This window comes from Carcharodon carcharias, chromosome 20 (genome assembly GCF_017639515.1).
Source record: "Carcharodon carcharias isolate sCarCar2 chromosome 20, sCarCar2.pri, whole genome shotgun sequence".
Taxonomy (NCBI): Eukaryota; Metazoa; Chordata; class Chondrichthyes; order Lamniformes; family Lamnidae; genus Carcharodon; species Carcharodon carcharias.
In genome coordinates, this window is record NC_054486.1 from 101,207,689 (window position 1) to 101,233,558 (window position 25,870).

Sequence of the window (25,870 nt, forward strand, 5' to 3'; positions counted from 1 at the left end):
TTCTGTAGTGGAGAGTTCAGCCTTTGCTGGTTCTTTTCTCCCCATCTGGCATGGCTTTGATTGAGAGCTTGCTCCATTGGGAACTGCATGCAAGAAAGCCCATGCCTTCTCACTCTGACCTCCTCACTTGGGCACTGATCTGACTCAGCTGTGGTGGCAGATTCTTTTCTTTGGCTGATTAGAAAAATACTGCAATATAATGGATGAGTGAGGGGATGAATGAGAGAGAGGCTTGGGATTGATTTTTTTTTGGGTCAATTGGCAGTTGTGGCTTTGTGGTATGTTGTGTGTGTGGCTCAGAAAGGTAAGTATTTAAAAAAAAAAGCATATGTTAATGCCTTTTGAAGAGTAATAGGGTGCAGGGAGCAATTGCTCAGCTATAATCTAATCACTAAGGTGATTCAGACAGTGTTAGAAACGCAAACTTAGATTCCAGCCTTGGAATTGTGGACTCTGTTGTGTTAGATGAGATGTAGCTAATGGTTATGTCGTCATTTCTTCCCACTGTCCTACTGGTAACCAGCTGTATGTGAAAACAAATGGAAAATCGAGACTCATTGCAGAACTCACAGACCTAAATTAGCTCCCGATCTAGCAACACCTCAATTAGAAAATTTCATTATGTTGTTCAACCCCGCCCCCACCCCCTGTCATGGCCTTGGTCCTCCATATCTCTGTAACCTCCTCCAGCCTTATAGTCCTCTGAGATCCCTGCTCTTTACCAATTCAAGTGGCCTTAAGTTACCTAGGCCCTAACCTCTGGAATTCCCTCCCTAAACCTCTCCACCGCTTTAGCTCTCTCCCCCTTTTCATTGCTCCACAAAACCTACCTCGTTGACCAAGCTCTTGGTTACCTGTCCTAACATTTTCTATGGCTCGATGTCAAATTTGTTTGATAATGCTCCTGTGAAGCACTTTGGGACATCTTTACCAGCTTAAAAGTTCTATTTAAGTACAAGCTGTTGTTGTTGCCTTAACTAAAATTCTTTCTGTTTGATGAACTGGGTGGTTGATGCATGCAGAAACCCATCAGCAGATATCAAAATCTCCAAATTAAGCTGCTGAGAAATCTCTCTCTCACCTTCACCCCTGCCCCACCAGCTGAAGAGTTTGTGTTGGTGTGAAGGGGTTGGTGACGTTGCTTTACACCCTCCCTTAGCCTTTGTGTAAGTTCTGGTTAATTAGAACCAAACTTTAATATTTTCTGAGTAAGGGCAGGGAAACTGCTAGAGGTTAACCAGGTTAAACTATACAACAGACCCACAGATTGCTGCTACACTACCCACAGCCTGTCCAGGTTTAGACATTAACCTTTTTCCTTCTCCACTGTGAGAGAAGCTGAGGTTTTCTTTTTTTTGAACACAGTCTTGTTAGGATTTGGTGCATTTTGATGCTGCTGGCTGTTGCACTGTGACCAGTGTTGAAAGGACGATCGTCTGTTTCAGCTGCAGAGGCTGGGAATTCTGCGGTGAGTAACTTGCCTCTTGACTCCTTGAAGCCTGTCCACCATCTACAGGCCACAAGTCAGGGAGTGTGATGGAATACTCCCCACCTGCCCGGATGAGTGCAGCTCCAACAGCACACTCGAAGCTTGACACCATCCAAGTTAAAGCAGCCGTCTTGATGAGCAACCCATCCACTATTATACACACTCACTTCCTCCATCGCTGGTGCCCTGTGGCTGCAGTGTGTGCTATCTACAAGACCAAATACAGATTGAGTGATTGCTTGGCAGAACACCTCTGTTCAGTCCACAAGTGTGACCTTGAACTTCTTGCCATTTTAATTTTCCATCCCATTTCATTAATCTCTCTGCCCTTGACTTCCTACACCGTTCCAATGAAGCTCAACATAAGCTTGAGGAACAGCACCTCATCTCTTGATTGTGCACTTTACAGCCTTCCAGACTCAGCACTGAGTTCAACAATTTCAGATCACAACCTCTGCCCCCATTCTTTTGGACAGTAGCTGTTTGACATGATCATGCTATGTCCATTTACACCTCCTCTAGGCTCATCTTTGTTTCTTTACTTGTACCATTACGATCTCCTCTTCCCTTGCGCCATTATCCCTTTGTCATTTAGTATCTCTTGCCTTCCACACCACCACCTTTTTGTTCCTTTCCCCCCTTTTCCTGTCTCTGTATAGACATCCCTAACTTTTCCCAGTTCCGGCGAAAGGCGATGACCTGAAACGTTAACTCAGCCTGACATGCTGAGTAATTCCAGCATTTACTGGTTTTATTTTTGTCTTTAAAAAGTCTATGTCCACAGTCCTTGATTAAGTCTTGCATTTCCAAATGCTGACTAACCTTATCTCGAATAATCGCCTCTGAATTCTGGGTTCAAGTCCCAGTCTAGTGCAAAAATCAAGGCTGACACTCCAATGCAATATGGAGGGAGGGAGAGAGATCACTGCACTTCCTGTGGTATTACCTTGCAAATTATACCAAAGTCCCTTCCTTCCCCCTCAGCTGGAGGTCAACGACCCCTCAACACTATACGAAGAAGAGAAGGATGTTCTCACCAGTACAAAAGCCAAATACTGCAGAAGCTGGAAATCTGAAGGTGGAGATCTATACATCACCAGATTTCAATAGTAATATTAAGCGATTTGGATAAATACTTTGAAAGGGGGACAAACCTGCAGGCCTATGCAGAAAGGGCAGAAGGCTGGGATTAATTGGATAGCTCCACCAAAGAACTGGCACAGGTACAATGGGCTGAATGGCCTCCTGTGCTGTATGATTTCTATGACTTGATTGCCAGACTTGCTGCAAAATCAGTGCACCCCTTCCAAGGTCTTCTTCGTGGCTAGGTGCTTTGTATATCCTGCCCTGCTGTCAGTCACTGTGTTCCTGGCCGCAGAGGGCACAGAGGAAATCAGGATGGTGTGACCTATACTCGGTTCCGGATGTTGGTTCGAATCCCCTGACAGGCAGTGTAAGGACGTAATGATTGAGAGGGGTGAGACGTGAGCAGCACACTGTTAACCAATGTCTTTCTATCATGGTAGGAAACCACACCATTTTAACACTTCACAAAACAAAAAAGAAATGCTTCCTTTCAAATTGGAGAGCTGATTCTCACCAGTGCCAGTGTAGACCATGATTTCATGTTTGCCTTTTGATGAGATTGCCTGTACACTGCTGCCCTTGAGAACTACCCATGCGATGATACAGTCAGAATGGCTGGCAGTGATTGACACAGCTTCTGAAACATGGCAATCATGCCGTCGGCTTGGGGTTAGTGAAGAGACAGCTTTAATGGTAAATTCTCTAGATTGAACTGAGCTGGGATGGCATGGAAGAGTGTTAACTTGTACAGTCAGCACTGACACAGGACATTAAAAGCAGCGGAGTGTTCAATTCCACAGCCTCAGTTGAGCATAATTTGTATGGAAATCTCTCTCTTCACGCTGCTTCCTCATTGTCTGAGGGTTGCCGGTCATGGTTTATACCATGATACCATCATGGGACACGGTGAGGAGCCAGGCCCCAAGAGGTGCCTCAAGCTGATATGGGGATTGAACCAGCCCTGTTGGCATTCTTCTGCACCATACACTAGATATCTGAACTAACTGACCCCAGACTGTCAGAACTTTATATATAGATGGGGACAGAACTCGCCAAGCCAACCTTGTTTGTTTACATACATGCTGTCCTCAAATGGGGTTAATTTAATGGCAGCGAAGAATTGAAGCAGAGTCCACAAGGCCAGAGGCTTTTGGGAATACCTGCGATGCTAAGTGCCTTGTTTTAGGAACATGGGAAATAGGAGCAGGAGTAGGCCATTTGGCCCCTTGCGCCTGCTATGCCATTCAACTAGATCATGGCTGATCCTCTACCTCAGCGTCATTTTCCCACTAATTCCCTTTCCCTTGATGTCATTAATATCTAGAAATCTATCCATCTCTGTCTTGAACATACTCAATGACTGAGATTCCACAGCCCCCGGGGTAGAGAATTTCAAAGATTCACCACCCTCTGAGTGAAGAAATTCCTTCTCATCTCAGTCCTAAATGGCCTACTCCTTATTCTGAGACAGTCATCTCTGGTTTGAGACCCCAATGAAGGGAAACCTCCTTCCTATTGAACCCTGTAAGAATTTTGCATGTCTCAATGAGACCATGTCTCACTGTTCTAAACTCGAAAGAATACAGGCCCGTTTCCTCAATCTCTCCTTGAGGGACAATCCAGCTACCCCGGGGATCAGTCTGGTGAATCTTTGTTGTGCCATTTCTATGGCAAACATATCTTTCCTAAGGTAAAGAGACCAAGACCATACGCAATACTCTAGGTGTGGTCTCACCAAGGCTCTACACAATTGCAGCAAGACTTCTTCAGCAAGACTTTTATATTAGCATTTTGCAGTTTTTAAAAAATTCTTTTACAGGATGTGGGCATCACTGGCTGGGCCAGCATTTATTGCCCATCCCTAATTGCCCTTGAGAAGGTGGTGATGTGCAGCCTTCTTGAACTGCTGCATTCCATTATTACAGTCTGTTATTGGAGGTGTAGCACTTGCTATTCGCTCAACTCAATTCGGTAATTAATATAAACAGGAGGCCTGTCACTGCTTAGAAAGTTTGTTTTCAACGTTTTTCTCTCCGCGTACTGTGCTCTCTCTCTCTCTCTCTCTACTCGTCAAATTACATTTTGTCACCTTCCTGATTTATAAAAAAAATGAATCTTGCTGCTTTGCCCTCTTGCTGGGGAATTGATGCTGTCATTTTCCTTCAGACGCTGGCTGCTTATCTCTGTGGTTCAGAACCAACTTTGTCAGGGTTTTATTTTTTTGTTTTGCTGCGACATCCTCTCATCAGAGTTTCTAAATTCCTTGCTGGAGCTGGACAGCAGGTCAGGCAGTTTCTGTGGAGAGAGAGAGAAACAGAATTAACATTTCAGGTTGATGCCCTTTCATCAAAACTGTTTTACAAGAACATCATGCCTGAAGAGAGGTCATTGACGTCAAAGGTTAATTCTGTATTTTTTCTCTCTCTGTCCACAGATGCTGTCTGACCTGCTGGGTGTATCCAGCATTTTTTTTTTTAATTTCACATTTCCATCATTCGCAGTATTTTGCTATGAAATAATATTTCACTTTTAAAGTGCCTAGCCCTGTGTTCAAATGCCTCCCCAGCTCTGTAACCTCTTCCAGCCCTACAATCCTGCCATCCTGCAATCTCTGCACTCCTCCAATTCCAGCCTCATAAGCATCCCAATTTTAATCACTCCACTATTGGCGGCCGTGTCTTCAGCTGCCTGGGCCCTAAGCTCTAGAATTCTCTCCCTAAACCTCTCCTCCATTACTTCTCCTCCCTTTAAGCAGCTCTTTAAAACCGATCTCTTTGACAAAGCCATTTATCCATCTGTCTTAATATCTCTGTATGTGGCTCAGTGTTAAATTTTGTTTGAGGTTAAAGTGAATGATCGCAGGGCACTGTTTTGAAGAGGAGAAGGTTGGAGATCCCCAGTGTCCTGGGCAATATTTATTCCTCGATCAGCATCACAACAACAGATTATCTGCCCATTATCATTGTTGTGTGCAACTCAGGTGCCACATTCCACACCCTGCTGAAGTAGTTCATTGGTTGAGGTTGTGATAAAGGGCTACAGGAATACCCCCCTTTCTTTATTTCATCTGCAAGTCCTGCACTTCCATGATGAACCCTGGCCAGTAGCATTCCATGGCTGGCCCATCCATGGTCCCTACAGCACAGGAACTGTCCTGTTCCAAGAGTTTTAAAAAATAAAATTATTTTTGAGACCTGGTGTGTCACTCCTCCAATTACAGTTTATTGTGCGTTTCCGATTGTCTTTGCTACATCATTGGTGGATTTTGGCATTTATTGCCCATCGCTAGTTGCCCCTTGAAAAGAAAGTGGTTGCCCCTTGAGAAGATGGTGCTGAGCTGCCTTCTGGAACTGCTGGTGTCTGTGTGGTGCACATACTCTCACAGTGCTTTCCGGTCCGGAGTCTTAGCATTTTGGCCTAGCAATGATGAAGGATGGTGATAAATTTCCAAGTCAGAATGGTGTGTGAGTTAAGGTGAAGGTTGTGGGAATGAGAGATCACATTACCCTAGTATGTGTGTCCTGGGCTGTCTCTGGGGCCAGCATGCAATGAATTAAAACAACCTTTTGCTGAGTATGACATACATTGTGTAAATGGCAAGGATATCTACTCAAAGAAGGTGATGGAATGTGTGAAATTAACATCTAAAGATGCACTGCAGCAACTCACCGAAGCTCCTTCGACAGAACTTTCAAGAGTTGTGACCTCCACCACCTAAAAGGGCAAGAGCAACAGATGCATGTGAACACCACCACCTGGAAGTTCCCCTCCAAGCCACACATCATCCTGACTTGGAAATATATCACCGTTCCTTCAGTGTCGCTGGTTCAAAAGCCTGGAATTCCCTCCCTAACAGCACTGTGGGTGTACCTAGAATGCGGCTCACCACCACCTTCTCAAGGGCAATTAGGGATGGGTAATAAATGCTGACCTGGCCAGCAACGTCCTCGTCCCATAAACGAATATGTGAAAAAAAGTAAAAGTGTCTCTGATGGTCTGGAATATGTTAGAATATCTTAGGTCACTTGTGCTTATGGGGAATGGGAAGAGCTGGTGAGGGCATAATGATCGTAATAAAACGATGGGAAGAGCTTAAGAGGGGCATATGGTAACAGGGTGATTAGAAGGGATTGAGAAGGGCCACGTACGTTTTTGCTGGCTCCATTTTGTCATTCTGCTGTCAGTTGCATGTACCTTTGTTTCACTATGAATTAATGATGGTATGCATTGAAACTGGAGATCAAAAATAGAACTAGTATAAGAAGTGGGAATGGCACTCTGTATCCTGCGCTCAGCTGGAATTATGAAGTATAACATACTTGAGCACGCATGCTGGATTGTGTGAAGTTTGATGGTTTCGGTAAAGCCCTGATGCTGTATTGTTAAATTTGCATGTATGTGTACTCTGATGTTACAGGCAACAAGATGAATTAGAACCAAAAAGCAGTCCAACAGTGATGATACCATGTAGCTGCTTCCCTTGTACTTCCAGGTGGTGTTTGTTTGCCTCTACCTGAACTGATCCCTCTAATCTTAAATTCCATTTCTCAAACTTCAATTCTCTTCCTCAAAAGACAGTGAGGCAGAATCTTTGAATATTTTTAAGGCAGAGGTAAATAGATCCTTGATAAGCAAGAGGGGTGAAAGTTTATTCGAGGTAGGCAGGTCTTTGGAGTTGATATTAAAATTAGATCAGCCATGATCTAATTGAGTGGCGAACCAGGGTCATAGGGCCAAGTAGTCTACTCCTGCTCAGTATTCGTATGTTCGATTGTTCGTAGCAAGTCTTCACTATTCCCTCACTTGAGTTCCCTCCCTCTCAACATCACCAGCAGCCTTTTGAGTGGCACTTAGTGTGATGCTGAGACACCTAGACTAGGAAGGTCCATGGATTTCATCCTAATCTCTGCTGAGAAGGTGGTCAGAAGTCAGGGTAGCTGTAGGAATTGGGCTACAAATCAGGGTTCCAACCCCTGATCGCCCCTCCCCTGCCATTCCCCATCAAGCTTACCGTACTGTGCATCCATTTATGGATGTCAGATGAAGGTTGGATTTGTTTTTGGGTTGTGATGTCCACTGCTATTGAATAACCTGCTGACTGCGTAGACTCAAGTGTGAGGAACATTTCTTTGAATGAGAGAGCAGAAAGAAGAGACTGAAAGAAAGAACTTGCATTTCTCTGGCGCTGTTCACGTCCTTGGGGACCTCGAAGCATTTTACAGTCAATAAAGTACTTTAGAACTAGTGTTTTGATGTAGGAAACCTGACAGCCAATTTTGCACACAGCAAGCTCCCACAAACGACAATGGAATAAATCATCAAATAATCTGTTGTTGATGGTGTAGGTTGAATGATAAATGCTAGCCAGGAGACTGCACTTGTTGCAGTGCCTTTCATGACCTCAGGTTGCCCTGAAATGTTTCACAACCACAGAGGTGCTTTTGAAGTGTACTCATTGCTGCAGTGTAGGAAATGAAGCAACCAGTGTACCTTTTTTTTTGTAGTACATGGCCAGTTCATTTAAATGCATGGGTCCTTTAAATTTTTTGGTGCAGCCAGGCACACACGGTAGCTTAAAGGAACCGACTTGTGCGCATCCAGTAGGTGAACTTCTGGGTGGTGCGCACTTTATAGAGGTTAGGTTGGCGGCAGCCAATTTGCACACAGCAAGCTCCCACAAACAGCCATGAAATGAATAAGCAGCAATCTTATTAGTGATGTTGGATGAGGGATATTGGCCAGGACATCCGGAGAAATTCCCTTATCTTCAAAAAGTTCCGTCAGGGAGCGTCAGTTTATCATCTCATCTGAAAGACTGGAATTGATTTCAGATCATACAGACCATAGATTTGTGTCCATGGAGTACACAGCTCCTGTAAATCTTCTAAAAATAATATATTACTATCTGAAACTCTGAAGCAGAGCATTCCTTGTTCCTTCTGGAATTTTGGTTTCCATACGAACGTATAAAAATGATGGGCATGAACAGACCATTGATTCCATCAAGCCTGCCTGACATGGCCGTGAGGCATGAAGTGTCATGATTGGACACTCGCTACCCCCAGCAGCCTTGGGAGATGAAAAGAAAACAGAAAAACCCAAGATCAATTAGGGAAAAAACGTCTGGAAATCTTTCTGACTACTGAGGTGTTTGGAAACTTGCATGTCTCAGCCCAAGGACTATTTCTAATTTCTTGCCTAACTTTCTTAGTAACCTGAGTGTGGATGCCTATAAGAAGCTCCAAGACTAGGTGTTTCCCTTATGTCATCATTCTCCTTTTTGATGTCTGTGTAAGATACAGCAACAATCCTTTCATGTCAAGGAAAAGCCCTAACAAACCAAGAGTGTTGGACTTAGATCACAGATTTTACGTTAGACTTGCTAGTTCATGGTTTGCCAAGCTAGATTATCAGTTTGGTTCCTTAGGCCATTTTGTATCTCCTGTCCTATGAGTAGGAACTAAGTCAGGAGCAACAATTTGATACCAAAAGAGAGGGCAAAAAGATTTAAGTTTGTGAAGGGGACAGGTAGGGCGGATGTTTACTTAACCAGAGGTTGATCAATAGTTGGTAACAAAGGTTGTTTGAGATTAGAACACTGGAACCCTCTCAGTCATTGTCAGATACTTCAATGGGAAGATGAAAAATATGATCTTCTGACAGGATAAGATCAAATGGGCTGAAGAATTTCCTTCCGCAAAGCTATCATGTGAAATTCCAAGTACTGTGAAGAACGTACATGAACAAACTGCAGTGTCATATCAAGTCTACATCACAGAAATAGGCCATTTGGCCCAGCAGGTCCATGATGCTGCTTAGCCATTTCCCTTCATCTCACCCTATCACCGTATCCTTCTATTCCTTCCACCGAGACACAGACGTGCCAAATATAGATAATCTCACATCAGCTGAGGTGGAGGGGTGAACATGTCGTCAGAATGCCTGACTTAAGACTTCCCAAACAGGTGCCAGGGAGCTTGTTCACATGGGGGCCAAAGGAAATGTTTCAGAGACAATCTCAAAGCCTCCATGAAGGTCTGCTCTATTACCATCAACACAAGGGAAGCAGAGCCCAATTGCAACCAAAATAGTGATTATCATCAAAAATGGCCTCAAGACCTTCCTATCAACAAGGGCAGCCATTGAAAGAGAATGGCAAGAGGGACTGAAAGAGAAGGCAGCTGCTCGAGCCAACAATCCACCTTTTACTGACAATTGATGTCCTCACTGTGGAAGAGCCTGTAAGGGTCAGATAGGGCTATAAGCCATCTGCAAACCCACAGCCAATATCTCCCTTTCACCCAGCTATCTGCAAGAAAGAATCTTCCTTAACAGGAGGGGTTATCACTAAATAGATTTCTGCGGCCTCATGTGCTTATCTAATTTCCCCTTGAATGGAAACCTCAACTAGCCCATGTAGTAGCGCATTCCACATCCTTACCACACTCTGGGTAGAGAAGTTTTTCCTGAATTCCCTATTGGAGTTATTAGTGATTATCTTGTACTTAATAGCTTCTCATTTTGATCTCCATGTTCAGCCTGTTGAATCCTTTCATTATCTTTAAAAAAAAGTGATTAGATCACCCGTCAGCCTTTTCTTTTTCAGGGAAAAATGCCACAACCTGTTCAATCCTTCCTGATAGATATAATCTCTCAGTTCTGATATCAACACTGCACCAATGCCTGTGTATCCTTTTTACTATTATGGAGAGTGGAACTGTGCACTATGGATGTTTTAGTAAGGGGGGGAGTAGGGGGGGGGGAGGGTGGGGTTGGGGGCGGTGGGTGGTGATGGGGTGTGATAAGAGAGTGGATTAATATCTGCCCACAGGCCCAGCCAAGTATGGACCCATCCATCATAAATCTCTGTGTAAAATTCACCATAATAGAGAAAGATTTCGACTAACCGCTGGATCAAAATATTCTAGCATTTATAAATAATGTCAGAAGAGGGCAATGCAGAGTTGGTTGGAAATTGGTTTTCTCTTGTTCACAAAAGTAAGGCACAGATTTTCATGTTATCTGTGTTTGTCTTTTCATACTTAGCTGCATGCTTGGTGTTATTAAAAATACAATTTGTATCAGATACATTTACATTTGACCTATGAGTTTATCATTGCATTGTTAACCATCCTTCTTAAAGCAAACATAGTTATTTTATATCTGTCTGTACGTGACTGTAACATTCAAATGTAGTTCATAGTGATATGATTTGCTTTCCTTTAAATGCAAGGTGTAAATATTCTACTTCTTCATTTTACTCCCACGAACATAGGAACATATTTGCATGTGTGTGTTCAAACACATTTGTGTTTTAGTGAATGGGGTGGAGGGAGCCGATGCTCAAGAGGTCTGGAGGGCCCCACAATGCTCTCATTGTCTTACAGGACCCTTAGACTATTGGTCCCATTAGTTATAAATAACAACAGTATCAAAGATATCTACAAGCAAGATGTGAACATGGTGGACATGGACATAGAGAACTGGGAGACAGCTGCTGACCTCTGGAGGCTGACTGCAGGGGCATTGGAAAAGGCGAGCAGATACGGAAAGTTCAACCGACTGAGAAAAGGGCCCAGAGGAAACAGAGACCAGCAAATCCTGCACCTTCTCAGCCCACTGTCTTAACTGCAGCAAATGGGGCAGAGACTGCCATGCCAAAGTGGGACTCCTGAGCCCTGTTGTAAGGTTGCCTCATGAAGAGGTCTAGGGGCTTGTATGGTTGAACAATAACTTTATTAATAACACATATCTAGGTACGTATATCCAGGATTTTGTCCTGATTAGGTGCTATCATCATGCTGACTTCTAACAGACTCACCACTATACTGTATTACTCCCATGTGACTCTCTACATCATAATGTGGGAGTACTGTTTCCCCAGTCTCACATTGACCCTTACAGTCTCAAACACCCTAATAGTAGACCCCCACCAAATGTATTTACAATAGTATTTACATGCTACCGCTTCTACCACCCCCCCCCCCCCCCCCGACCCCTGCCCCCCAACAAGCCTCTGACTTCGCAGATTCAGATGGACTGGAGGCTTTACGTCTCTTCCAGATCTCGTTTTTTTCAAGTTTGGGGGAGTCGTTGTCTCAACGATTTGGGCTGACTTTGTTGTCTGGAGTTGAGGTCTTGGTGCTTGATGATTCAGATATTTGGGTTTCTACATCTGGTTCGCTCATATATGGAATAGGAGGTTCACCACAAGGCATGTGGGGAAAACTTCTCCTGTTCTGTCTGATTGTGCTTTCTGGGGTATGTATCAAGTAAGACAGTCATTAATCTTCATCCCTGAGGACAATGACCCCTTCTCCATCAAGATCCCTGATTCAAACTTTGTCACCTCTGTTTGGCCTGGGCAGGTTTCTGGTATGGTACCTCCAGTTGTATGTGGAAGCTTGTCAGTGTCAGTAGGAGTGTTCTCGGTCCTGAACCTTCTGATGGTCCCTGACTGCCAACCCTGGGATTAATTTCCACAGCAGCATGGGAAGTCGAGTGTGAAGATTTCTGCTCATCAGAAGCTCTGATGGGGCTAATCCACATTGCAGTGGAGTGGAGCGATATATCATAAGCTCCATCCAGGACAAAGCAGCCCACTTGATTGGCACCCCATCCACCACCTTCAACATCCATTCCCTCCACCACCGATGCACAGTGGTTGCAGTGTGTACCATCTACAAGATGCACTGCAGGAACTCACCAAGGCTCCTTCGACAGCACCTTCAAAACCACCAACCTCTACCATCTAGGACAAGGGCAGCAGATACATGGGAACACCACCACCTTCAAGTTCCCCTCCAAGCGACACACTATTCTGACTTGGAAATATATTGGCATTCTTTCACTGTCGCTGGGTCAAAACCCTGGAACTTCCTAATAGCACTGTGGGTGTACCTGCACCACATGGACTGCAGCAGTTCAAGAAGGCAGCTCACCACCACCATCTCAAGGGTAATTAGGGATGGGCATTAAATGCTGGCCTAGCCAATGATACACATATCCCATGAAAGAATTTTAAAAAAGCATCGTTGGAAAGTCGTCATTTTTAGAGGGTTTTAATAATGCAGACACCCCTTTCCACCTCGCTGTTAGATTGTGGATACATTGGGAAGACGATAAGATATTGAAATCTGTAATTCCTGGCCAAACAAGTGAACTATTCAGGAGCAAATTGTGGACTATTGTTGGATCACCTGGTCTGAGATGCCATGGATTGCAAAGATTCCTTTCAATGCCCTAATGACGGACTCTGTGGTCGTTGTCTGTAAATGCTTCACTTCGATCTACCGAGATAAGTAGTCAACAATGAGGGGGAAGGACTTGCCATTGGATGTGAATAGATCCATTCCCAAATGTTCCCATGGTCTGGTGGGGAACTGGGGATAAGGGGCTCCCTCTGGACTGGTTTGTGCAGTGCTCACACCTGGCAGCTTAAAATCATCTCTTCAAATGTTCCTGATATTCCTCGTTGCCATACTGCAAGCTAGGCTCCTGCCCTGCATTGTAATGCCCAAGTGGCCTTGGTGGACTAGTTGAATCATTGGCTGAAGTGAGATGGGAATGACCAACTGCTCATCACACGCTAGCAGATCATCAATTACAGTGAAGTGTTTCTGTTGTTCAAGTAAACTTCGATAACATTGCCTCCTGTATGCTGCAGTGGCCAACCTTTGTAAGCAGTGCCGATGGATGCAGACACAGCCTTCATCTCGCACCTGCTCCAGGCTTACCTACTGAAATTTTTTGGAGCTCACCAGTTGTGTTGTCACAAATTGGGACTACGACTCGAGCTTGATATCATGTGTCACAGGATGGTCAACTGTGGCCCTGGACAGTGTGTCTGCAGTTGTTTGATGCTTCCCCTGGATGTGTACAAGGGGAATCCCTGAATTCTGGGGGGGGACATCCTGGCGAGTTCTTTCTCATCCAATAGTGAGACCAATGCTTTGTGATGTGTCTTGATGATCACTTTCAGCCCAACGATATATTCAGAGAGCTTCTCGTAAGCCCACATCACTGCATTACGCATCTCTGTATCTGACAGCCAGCAAGCCTAGATATGTAATATACTGGTCGGCAGCGTCCAGCCAGCTGCCATTGGAACAGAATTGCCCTTAGTCCTGTTAATGAGGCATCCACTGCGATAGTAGTTGGTAGGGATGGTTCGTAGTAAGCTAGGATATCTGGTGAGGGCAGCATGCCTTTGATCTGATGGAATTCTTGCTCTTGGACTGCATCCCAACACCATGCTTGGGCCTTATTGAGAAGCTGTCACAGAGGCTCTGTGACTTGCGCCAGGTTGGGCAGAAATTTCACTGACTGTTTCACCATGACCTGGAATCTTTGAAGGTTTGGAATGAATGACAAGATTGCAAACTTGCAAATTGCCTTTGTTTTGTGTGGGTCTGCCACGAATCCATTGCTGCTCCCAATATGACCTAAGAATGGAATGGAGGCCTGGGAGGACTCGCATGTATCATTCAGCTTCAATCCTGCTTCCTGCAAGCATTTCAAGACAGCCATGAGTCTACTGTCATGTTCCACAACAGTCGTACCATGGACAAGGACAGCATCCATGTAGTGGATGACTCCTTTGAGGCCTTATAAGATGGCCAACATTGTGTGCTGAAAAATCTTGGATGCTGAGGTAATGCCGAAGGGCAAAGGATTGAAGCAGCATCTGTCAAATGTGGTGTAAAGTTGTTAGCGACTTAGATTTCTTGTCTAGTAGAACTTGCCAGAAGCCACTGTTGGCATCAAGTTTTCGGAACACTGTGCTCTTGGAGAGATTGGTCAAATGTCATCAACCGAGGACATTGGGTGGATTTCCCTTGTTGTTGCCTTGGTGAATTATGTCAGGTCGACACAGACGTGAATGGACACATTTGGTATCTGATCTGGAACCAATTCTGTTGATTGAGTGACGGAGAGATGGCCCCTATCTTGGTCATCTTTTCAAGTTGCTGTTGGACTTGCTTCATAAGCAGGTGTGACATTTTTTGTGGTGTAAACAAGCACATGGGTTTGGCATTGTTTTTCAGTGGTACTCTGTATGCAGTCTTCAGTCGCCCTGTCCCAGTGAAAAGTTTTGGAAAATCCTTTTTAAAATCGGAACCAGATCCTTGCTGGTTAATCTCGTCACGTTTTGGATGAGATTGAGGTTGGCATAGGCTTTCCTGCTCAGGAGAAAATGTTCTTGGTTGTGGAGTACATATAAGGTATTTGTTTTTATATTGGAGCGATGCTTGGAACGTACCTTTGACCTGGAGCTTGACGCCTCTTGGTCCACGTAACAGTGTTGTCGGTGGCTTCAGATGTTGTCTCACTAGCCATGGCTCCTCATCCGACAGGACCATCACACTGGCTCCTGTGTCCAATTTGAAATTTGTGAGGTGACTGTTTACAGGTATGTCAGCATTCCAAAATGTGAATCTGGGATTCTTTATTTTACCCCAGAAGCATTGTTGGATGACTTCTTGGTGCGGCTCACCTATCTCGTGGACTCTTTTGGGATCCTCTGCACGTCTCAAGGTTTTGCACATCTTTCCAAAGTGTCCCAGGTGGTTGCAGTGAAAGAACTGCACAGTGATTGCTGGACACTGCTGGCGCCTGTGAGGTCTTTCGCTGCCACAGCATTGGCATAGTCTGCTGCAATCTTGTGTTTCGCTTGGGTATTGCTTTTCTTGCCCTGGAGTTGCCTTTCCCTTTAGTTGCTTTGTGAGCTGGACTGTTGGTGTTTCTCTGTACCACGGTTGAACTTCACCGCGCAAAATGGATTGGTTTTGCTGGTGGATTTTTGATTGACGATTTGGATGGTTTTTTCTCAAAGTCAGACCTTCTTTTGGATGTATTCTGATCTACAGAGTATCATCAGTCACTCCCACTACTATTCAGTATCTTGTGTGCTTCGACTTAAGGCCACCATAGCCACAGCCTTCAGCCAACCTGTATAACTCATTTATGAAAGAGTCTGTGGGTTCCCTGGGCTTTTGGACGCTCCTGTTAAATTTTGCTTACTTCAGAATTTTATTGCTGCTTAGGTTAAAGTAGGTGGTCACAGGACTACATGACCTTTTTGAAGTCATAAGAAGATTCATTTATTCCTTGTCTGGCAATTATGTCACTAACTATTGGACCTACTGAATATAATAGTGTATTCACTTGTTCTGCTGCCTTTTCTTACTCAAGACTGATACTATCATATATCTTAAAAATCTTCTTATCCATAATGTCCAATTTTGCACCTGGTCTGGCCCTTCCATCTACCTTTAATGGTTTGGCAGTGTTGATTTACCATCCATGGCTGGTTTCAGCACATGGGATAACAGCTTTCATTTTTCTTTTATATGGCACTACAGTAATCATTTTTATTCTGCGTGCGCTTGTCGGGTTTTGATGGGCTCCTGTTGCAGTTACAGAGCTGTTTTAAATTTCAGCAATTCTGCAGAAAATCTTTTGAGCAAGTTGTTTTGGCCAGCTAGTTGCTTTCCTAAGCTTGGAGAATCGAATTGAAGCCGATTTTTTGCTCTGACTTCTCTTCCCTTTTTTTTTCATTCGTGTGTGGTCACCATGTGTCATGGCACTGAATCTGGATCTGGGCTGCAGCGTTCTTATAGCTGTACTTGTTAAAACAATCGGTCTGCCCTTGCTGCCTGATTACTGCACCGAATTTTAAAGCTTATTTCATTCTTTTTTGTGGCGTTTGCTCACCCTTTTGCGATCTGGCTAGGCCCTTTGACTCTGCTTTCAATTGGGTCTCGCAACAGACCTCTGTGTGCTCTTCTGGAGTCCTTAACTGCTGCATAGTAGATCTTTCTTCTGCCCTACAGCCTCCACGCCTGTAATGGAGCTTCTTAGGTGATCTCCAGCTGTGTATTTGACTTTAAGCATGCAGGTGCAGCAGGTGGTGAAGAAGGCAAATAGTATGTTGACCTTCATAGCCAGATGATTTGGATACAGGAGCAGGGATGTCTTACTGCAATTATACAGGGCTTTGGTGAGACCATATCTGAAATATTGTGTGCAGTTTTGGTCTCTTTATCTGAGGAAGGATGCTCTTGCAATAGAGGGTGTGCAGTTTACCAGACTGATTCCTGGGATAGCGGGACTGACATGAGGAGAGATTGAGTCGGTTAGGATTTTATCTGCTGGAGTTCAGAAGAATGAGAAATCTATAAAATTCTAACAGGACCAGACAGGATAGATACAGGAAGGATGTTCCCAACAGTGGGGGAGTCTAGAACCACGGGTCACAGTCTGAGGATATGGGGTAGACCATTTAGGACTGAGATGAGGAGAAATTTCTTCACCCAGAGAGTGGTGAGCCTGTGGAATTCGCTACCACAAAGTAGTTGAGGCCAAAACATTGTATGTTTTCAAGAAGGAATTAGATATAGCTCTTGGGGTGAAAGGCATCAAAGGATTTGGGGAGAAAGCGGGAGCAGGCTATTGAGTTGGATGATCAGCCATGATCATAATGAATGGTGCAGCAGGCTTAAAGGGCTGAATGGCCTACTCCTGCTCCTAGTTTCTATGTTTCTATATTTCCAAGTTAGGCACATTTCTCTCAGGTCAGACTGCAGTTTGGTTTACTTCCTCATTCTACGGGATTTTGGGGTCCTTCACCTGCTGCCACCATGTTGTAAGGTTGTATGTTGTTGCGTGAAGAGGTCTAGAGGTGTATATAGTTGAACAATAATTGTTTATTAATAACATATAACGATGTACATATATACAGGATACAGTCCTGATTAAGTGCTATCCTCGTGCTGACCAGAAGCACTACTACACTCTACTACTCCCATGTGTTTCTCTCATCATAATATGGGCGATACTGTTTTCTCAGTCCCACATTAACCCTTACAGCCCCGAACACCCTAATCCTAATAATACAATCCCCACTAGCTGATGCTTAACAGAGTTGACCACCAAGGTGCAAGCCATCATCCCACAATACGGAAGGTTACTAATGACAATAATGACAGCATCTAGCTGTTTGTGGTCTGGGACCTGCATTCAAGCTCCACTTGCTGTGTTAGTAAGACCATAAGACATAGGAGCAGAAATTAGGCCAATCGGCCCCTCGAGTCTGCTCTGCCATTCAATCATGGCTGATAAGTTTTTCAACCCCATTCTCCTGCCTTCTCCCCGTAACCTTTGATCCCCTTTCCAATCAAGAACCTATCTATCTCGGTCTTAAATACACTCAATGACCTGGCCTCCACAGCCTTCTGTGGCAATGAATTCCATAGATTCACCACTCCCTGGCTAAAGAAGTTTCTCCTCATCTCTGTTCTAAAAGGTCTTCCCTTTACTCTGAGGCTGTGCCCTCGGGTCCTAGTCACTCCTACTAATGGAAACATCTTCCCCACGTCTATCCAGGCCTTTCAGTATTCTGTAAGTTTCAATCAGATCCCCCCTCATCCTTCTAAGCTACATCGAGTATAGACCCAGAGTCCTCAAACGTTCCTCATATGTTAAGCCTTTCATTCCTGGGATCATTCTTGTGAACCTCCTCTGGACCCTCTCCAGAGCCAGCACATCCTTCCTGAGATACGGGGCTCAAAATTGCTCACAATATTCTAACTGTGGTCTGATCAGAGCCTTACAAAGCCTCAGCAGCATATCCCTGTTTTTATATTCTAGTCCTCTCGAAATAAATGCCAACATTGCATTTACCTTCCTAACTACCGTGTCAACCTGCTAGTTAACCTTAAGAGAATCCTGGACTAGGACTCCCAAGTCCCTTTGCACTCCAGATTTCTGAATTCTCTCCCCATTTAGAAAATAGTCTATGCCTCTATTCTTCCTACCAAAGTGCATAACCTCACACTTCCCTATGTTGTATTCCATCTGCCACTTCTTTGCCCATTCTCCTAACCTGTCCAAATCCTTCTGCAGCCTCCCCGCCTCCTCAATACTACTTGTCCCTCTATCATTTGTATCATCTGCAAACTTAGCCAGGATGCCCTCAGTTCCTTCATCTAGATCATTAATGTATAAAGTGAAAAGTTGTGGTCCCAACACTGACCCCTGTGGAACTCCACTAGTCACCGGCCACCATCCTGAGAAGGAACCCCTTATCCCCACTCTCTGCCTCCTGCAAGACAGCCAATCTTCTATCCATGCTAGTACCTTGCCTCTAACACCATGGGCTCTTATCTTACTGAGCAGCCTCCTGTGCAACACCTTGTCAAAGGCCTTCTGGAAGTCCAAGTAGATAACATCCATTGGCTGTCCTTTGTCTAACCTACTCATTACCTCCTCAAAGAATTCTAACAGATTTGTCGGGCATGAGCTCCCCTTGATGAAACCATGCTGACTTTGCCTGATTTTACCATGCACTTCCAAGTATTCTGAAATCTCATCCTTAATAATGGATTCTAAAATCTTACCAACAACCAAGGTCAGGCTAATCCGCCTGTAATTTCCTGTCTTTTGCCTCACCCCCTTCTTAAACAGGGGGGTTACATTAGCGAATTTTCAGTCCTCTGGGACCCTCCCTGACTCCAGTGATTCCTGAAAGATCACCACTGACGCCTCCACTATCTCTTCAGCTATCTCCTTCAGAGCTCTGGGGTGTAATCCATCTGGTCCAGGTGATTTATCCACTTTGAGACCTTTCGGTTTTCCTAGCACCTTCTCCTTGGTAATGGCCACCATACTCACCTCTGCCCCCCAACTCTCTTGAACTTGGGGATGTCACTCGTGTCTTCCACTGTGAAGACTGACACAAAGTACCCATTCAGTTCCTCCACTATTTCTTTGTTCCCCCCTACTACTCATCCAGTGTCATTTACCAGCGGCCCAATGTCCGCTTTTGCCTCTCTCTTACCTTTTATATATCTAAAAAAAACTCTTGCAATCTTCTTTTATATTACTGGCTAGTTTACCCTCATATTTAATCTTTTTCCTCCTTATTTCTTTTTTTAGTTGTCCTCTGTTGGTCCCAATCCTCTGGTTTCCCACTGCTCTTCGCCGCATTGTATGCTTTCTCTTTAGCTATTATGCTGTCCCTGACTTCCCTTGTCAGCCATGGTTGCCTCGTCCTCCCTTTAGTATGCTGCTGCTCCCTCTCTTTGTGCAGCAGCAGCACTCCTGTATATTAAACCTGGTACCATCCAGACCTGATGCTTTTGATGGGAACAGTGCAGTGTCGCCACTCCGCATGTTAAAGCAGCGAGCAGCGCCTGACCCAGTTGAGGGTTGAAACATGGGCCTTGCAACTTACATAAAGGATATTCTGCCTCATGTTAAACACCCACTGGATATCAGTTGGGTCAGAAGTCATTTATCTCAATACCACTTATCTAAATTGTTCAAATGCTGTGTGCGTGTGTACAATTATTTCATCATTCTGGGCTGAATTAATATTATTTAATGCAACACAATGTTGGAGTTGGAATATAATTAGGTTCCAAATTGTTTTGAGATGTCTCTAGTGAAGTTTTATCGATGTGCAGCCCATTCCAATGTATTTAAAGGTTGCAGTGGTGCTGATTATTAATTGGTAAGCATGCAGTTTTTGTACCCTCAGATCGTGTGCTTTAAACTGCCCTGTGATTGGTGGGGGCTGGGCGTGGTACCAGTCCCGGCTGATAAAATAATCTCTTCATTTTTATTGCTCCTGTGTCATTTTCACTGCTCCTCTGAATTTTCCTATCCCTTCCCAACTCCCTCCTTTCCCACTGCGCTGAAATGATGAGAGATCTCGATAGAGTGGGTAGGAGGCCGCATTCCCCCTGGTTGAAGGGTCCATAACCAGTGCGTATAGGTTTTGGGTAGGAGTTAGGAGGTTTAGAGGGGTTCCAAAGAGAATTTCTTTTTCTCCCTGGGGGTGGTGGGGGTTTGGAACTCATAACCTCAAAGGGTGGTAGAGACAAATCCTCACAACATTTGAAAGTGCTTGTAGGTTATGGCACTTCAAGGATTAAAAGCTGGAAAGTAGGGTTAGGCTGGATGGCTACTTGTTGACTGGCATGAACACGATGGGCTGGATGGCCTCCTTTCGTGCTGTAAGTTTCTTGGATTCTATAAGGAGGAGGCCGTTCTGCCCCTTGAGCCTGTTCTGCCAGTCAATTAGATGGTGGCTGTTCTTTATCTTAACTCCCTCTACCTGCTTTGGTTTTGTAACCCTTAATACCCATGCCGAACAGAGCATGTGTCAATCTCTGTTTTGATATTTTCAATTGACCCCCCAGCCTCAATATCTTTTTGAGGAAGAAAGTTCCAAATTTCTGCTAGCTTTTGCATGAAGAAGTATTTCCTGACAGCACCCTTGAATGTTCTAGCTCCATTTTAAACTTTTGTCCCCTTGTTCTGGACTCCACCAGTCCAGAGGGAAGAGCTTCCATCTACCTTATCAAATCATTTAATCATCTGAAACAACTATGGGCAGCCTACACGTGACTTGCCCATATGTGCAGCTGGCAGCTGAGACTCTGCCACTGGCGGGCATTCCTACCATTTACTCTTGAGGATCATCACCCCATTTCTGACTCCAGCTCATTGCTTTACACTGCTTCAAAACCGTGCACCAACTCTCTCACCATTCCCCTTCGCCTGTATTCGATAGTCTTTTAAAACTCAAGTTTGTCCAGTACCCACTTATTAACTCCTGCAGCTAAATAGCCTGTTTTGAACCTTTGTTGGCTCCTGCACATTGGACCTTGGCTCTTCACCTGGGCTTCTAGGGTTACAAAGATTTGGTGTCCCTCTGCCTCCAGAACGAAGCTACCGCCATTTTCCACTGTTGCTTTCTCACATTTCCGTTTTAAGAACCAGTTGAGTTGATGTTTCTATAGCGATGGATAGAAATAGCACCAGCACTGTAATTGCAGGTTTTGTCAATTTTCTTCACTTCAGACATGATCATGAAACACGTTCTGCAATCGGAGGCGTTGGCGTTGTTTCAATTGGCACAGCTAGTGCACTGCCTTGTGCTCTATATGTTGGATTTGTCAGATGTGCCGTCTTTTGGATGAGACATTACTCTGAGACCCCATGCCCTCTCAATTGGATGTAATCAATTCCTTTGGTACTATTCGAAGAACAGCAGAGACTCTCTCCCCATGCACTTCCCAACATTTACCTCTTGCTCAACACGACCGAGAATTGGCCATTCATCTATTTGCTGTTTGTGGCACTTTGGCCATAAAGCAACAGTGACTGCACTTCAAAAATACTTAATTGGCTGTGAAGTGCTTTGGACTGTCCTGAGGATGTGAAAGGCACTATATGAATGCAAGCCCTTACTTCATATCCAAAGTGTTCAAAAAAACCCTGATCAGAGAAGGGTTTGAAACCAGTAGTGATTGTGGAGTTAGTGAAGGAGGCAATCTACATCCGCATCTGCACCTGATAGTCACTTTCTGCTCTCATTGACCCTAATGGGAAGGCCCTGAACACTGAGTTGATGCTTAGTGTTGCCAACTGGTTGGACATATTCCCGGAGGTTTCATTCTGTTACATTCTGTCTCCGATCTCATTCCCCCCACCCCCCATCTCATCTTCTATATCCTTATAGCTAATAAACAAATGTGCTTAATGATAATGGAAAAGCACACACCACACACGCAAAATGCCACTAATGTTGTTCTCGATAGTGTCCAGGAGATTATGGTTGTCTTAGAGTCTTTTAAGACAAAGATTAGAGTGTTGGCTTTTTGCACAGGAAGTGAAGGGTGGCTGCGGGATAGAGGAGCATCCAAGTCACTTCTTGTTTCATATAGCAACTTTTACAGTAGAACAAGAGGGTGGTGGCAGTGGGTTTGTGAGGGGGTGGCGGGATCATTGTGGGTGGGAGGGGGGTCGCACTGCCATTCTTATATTTTCTATCCTGTTGATGGAGATTTATTGAAAACCTTCTTTTGTTGCAGTGATCTTGGGTCCTGGCATGGCGAAATGGTTCCTGAGGCTTGGAGCAGTAATTACAGGAGGGTTAGCATTGTCTGATTTATATGTTGCAACCCATGTGGACCCTAATGATGTTGCATTTGTTCGAATTGTACGAGCTGTGGCCACTGTAAGTTGTGTTATTAAAAGCTTCCTCCCACTCAATTTCCTCTTATGCTGTCAACATATCCTTCTATTCCTTTCTCTCTCATGTACTTATCTAGATTTACCTTAAATGCATCCAGCATATTTGCCTCAACTATCTTGTTGGTAGCTGGTTTCACATCCTGCCTACTCTCTAGGTAAAGAAGCTTCTCCTGAGTTCCATGTTGAATTTGTTAGTAACTATTTTATGTAATACAAGCCTGCTTTATGTGATCTCTCCTCATAGCCTAACCCTTGGTAACATTCTGTTGAGTCTGTGCTGCACTCCTTTCATGACTGTTACCTCCTTAGTAAGATGTGGTGCCCAGAGCTGTACACCGTACTCCAGATATGGTCTAACCAGGGCTTTGTTTAGCTGTGGCAAAACTTCTGCTCCTTTATATTCTGTCCCTCGAGTTATAAAGGATCACATTCCATGAGCCTTCTTGATTATTTATTAACTTGTGTACATGGGCCCCTGGACACCTTTCGACCTTTACTGTTCCCAACGTTTCATCATTTAAATCACACCTGGAGCCCTCCTTTCTCAGTCCAAAATGAAGGACCTCACATTATCTGCATTGAAATCCATCAGCCAGTTTCGCTCACTTATTTAATCTATCAATGCCTCTTTGTAATTTTGTTCTCTCATTTACACAACTGTCACTAATCTTTGTGCTACAGGCCAACTTGGATAAATAGCTCCCCATCATACTATCTAAGTCATTAATAAATATAATGAATAGTTGAGGCCCCAACACAGGTCTTTGTGGGACAACATGAGTCACTTGCTTCCAATGTGAGATTATTCCTACCCATTATCCTTACTCTCTGTCTTCTGCAACCTAATCAATATCCTAACTAGGTCAATAAGCTCCCAAGAAACTTCCCTTTAATTTTCCTCAAGGTGTTACTGTGCAGATCATTTCCCTTTAGTGGACTTTAACCAGTTTCATTGTAGTAGCTATATATCCCTAATTGGGTTGCCTATAAACAATGGAATTAGGAAACATAGGATGGTGTTAAAATGTAACAACAGTAAATTTTAAGAAACCTTCCTCACAGAGAGGGGGGATCTGGTCATGCCTCCCCCCACCCATCCCCCCACCCCTACTTAGCTGCCCCTGTGAATCTACCAACAGCTGGAATAGAATGGCATGGTGAGAGGCCTAGGACACCCCAGTAAACCTGCCTGCTCGGCGTGAACGGTGGAGTCTTGATAAAGGTAATAAGTCTGTTAAAGAACCTTTTGTGTGATTTTAATTTCAGACTGCAGTCATCAGTTTTGACTACATGACCTCACTCAAAAGGACAGAGTATGGGACGGAAGAATACGAGACTGTCAAATCACAGGTAAGTCCAAATCTTCACCGCTGGTTGTGCCTGTTGCATCTTAAGTTGATCTGTGACTTACTGTAAAGCATTTTGGTCTGAAGATGGTGAAGAACTTTGAAATTAGGCTATGTTGCTGGATGTAAGTTGCCTGTGGGCCTAGTTTTGAACAGAGGTCCTGGAAGTACCTGTGGTGAGAGCTGTTGGGAGGGAGGGAAAGAGGAAATCGAAGTGAATGTTGTCACTGGGCTGCTCTGGTGCTCCTCCTGTTGATTGCTTTGAAAACAGCATTGTCAGAGACTTTGATGTGGGACTCACTCACCAAAGTAAAATAGGATGAAAAGATTTGTGTTTAGAGTGGGACTGGTGGAGGCCACACTATCAGGATCCTGTGGTTATAGTATTCCTCTGACAAATACCTCAGCTAGATAGTGAGAGGTAAGGATTGTGAGGGTTTAGTATTGTTTAAAATGGAACTGGATAAATATTTGAACATAAACTAATTACAAATTACATGTATTTATGGGAAGGGGGATAAACTGTGTGGATAACTTATCAGGGAATTATCACAAGTGTAGTGGGCCAAATGGCCTCCCCCTATGCTACATGGTAAGGTAATGAGCTAACTGGATAGCTTGTTCAGAGAGCAAGTACAGGTACAATGAACCAAATAACCTTTCATACTGCACAGTTTTTTGATTCTATCATATGAGTCACATCCATGGTTTGCATTTCTACTGTGGGATAAAGTATGCTTTATCAAGCAGTTTTATTTTATTGGGATTGGAAGGAGAAGTTGTTGGCTTTGTTTGATGTGGAATTTCTGTGTTGAGCCATATGACAAGATCCATCTTGATCTTGTCCCTGGATAAAGCACGAGGTGTTTCCAGATGCCTACCTTTAGACTGTTAGCGCAATGATTGTGAGAACTCTGAAGGGGTGATATTGTGAAAATCTGGTTTATAATTTTACGTGTTTTAGAATATAACTTTTGGCTTTGGCAATCAAATTGTTAACCAGGCCTTTCTGCTTCTTACAATTTAAGAAACTGGTATGCATCTCAAACGAATGCAGTTCAAACAAGGCTTGGCATTAATTACAATTGAAAGCTAACCTATGCTTATCTTAAGAAGGTAGAGGTGTGAAAACAATAAACAATAGGGGTCTTCTATCATAGCTTAATGGAGCCAGGAGGTCTACCTTTACTTCAATAAAATATTTAAATTATGTTTGTAGTTCCCGAATGAAAAGAGGTTGGGGGTAGCTAGTCAGCAAGGCAATTCCTTGAAAGGAACAGAAGTTCTGAAAAAGGGTCATAAACTCTATTAGCAACATAAATTATTCATATGGGTTACAGAATCGGGGTTGTTGAAGGTAAAATAATTAGTTTACATTTCTGTTTGAGAACGCCCCAAAGCATGCCAATTTGTCATGGAGGTGGACTTTAGGGGTTAGAAGGTTCCTTTGTTTAATTTAGCTGGAGGTTTTTCACATAAGGCAGTTTCAGCTTTGGTTTGGTGTTGACTGCAGCTCACTGGTTGAGAAAGCTAAAGGAGAAGAATGTTAGTCAGGCCTACATTTAAGCAGAGAAAATGCTAGCTTTATCATTCATTGCGTGCAATGTGGATGGGGCTTAAGCTATGGTTGGAATTCATGAGGGGAAAACAAGCTGGAAGATTCACTCCAGTTTGAAGCTAGTGGTCCTCACAGTGCCGTGTGACAGAAAGCAGTCAGCAGAGTTAGCTTGGCATTTGCTGACAACCAGAACAATTGACTGAGGCATCCACAGTCATGAGTTCTTAAAGAAAAGCTGTAGGGTTGCTTAGCCAAAAAGCTAATGGGAAGGACCTTCATAAAATCTTATCTTGGAGAAAAGCTGGAACACTAAGGACAATCAAAGTGAATTCCAGAGGGCTGTGG

The 25,870-nt window shown here is 44.0% G+C and overlaps 1 protein-coding gene across 8 annotated transcripts in view; it reads left to right on the plus strand.

Annotated features, from left to right (window-relative positions):
* adck1 (aarF domain containing kinase 1) overlaps window positions 1–25,870 on the plus strand; it is a 514,542-nt gene that overhangs the window by 24,861 nt on the left and 463,811 nt on the right. For 6 of the 8 annotated variants that reach the window (XM_041215327.1, XM_041215326.1, XM_041215328.1 and 3 more), the window contains exons 2-3: window positions 22,459–22,604; window positions 23,888–23,971. In XM_041215327.1, the coding sequence (XP_041071261.1) occupies window positions 22,476–22,604; window positions 23,888–23,971 (213 nt within the window). In that variant the 5' untranslated portion in view covers window positions 22,459–22,475. The remainder of the gene's footprint in view (window positions 1–22,458; window positions 22,605–23,887; window positions 23,972–25,870) is intronic. The other 2 variants (XM_041215330.1, XM_041215331.1) reach the window with 1 other exon arrangement.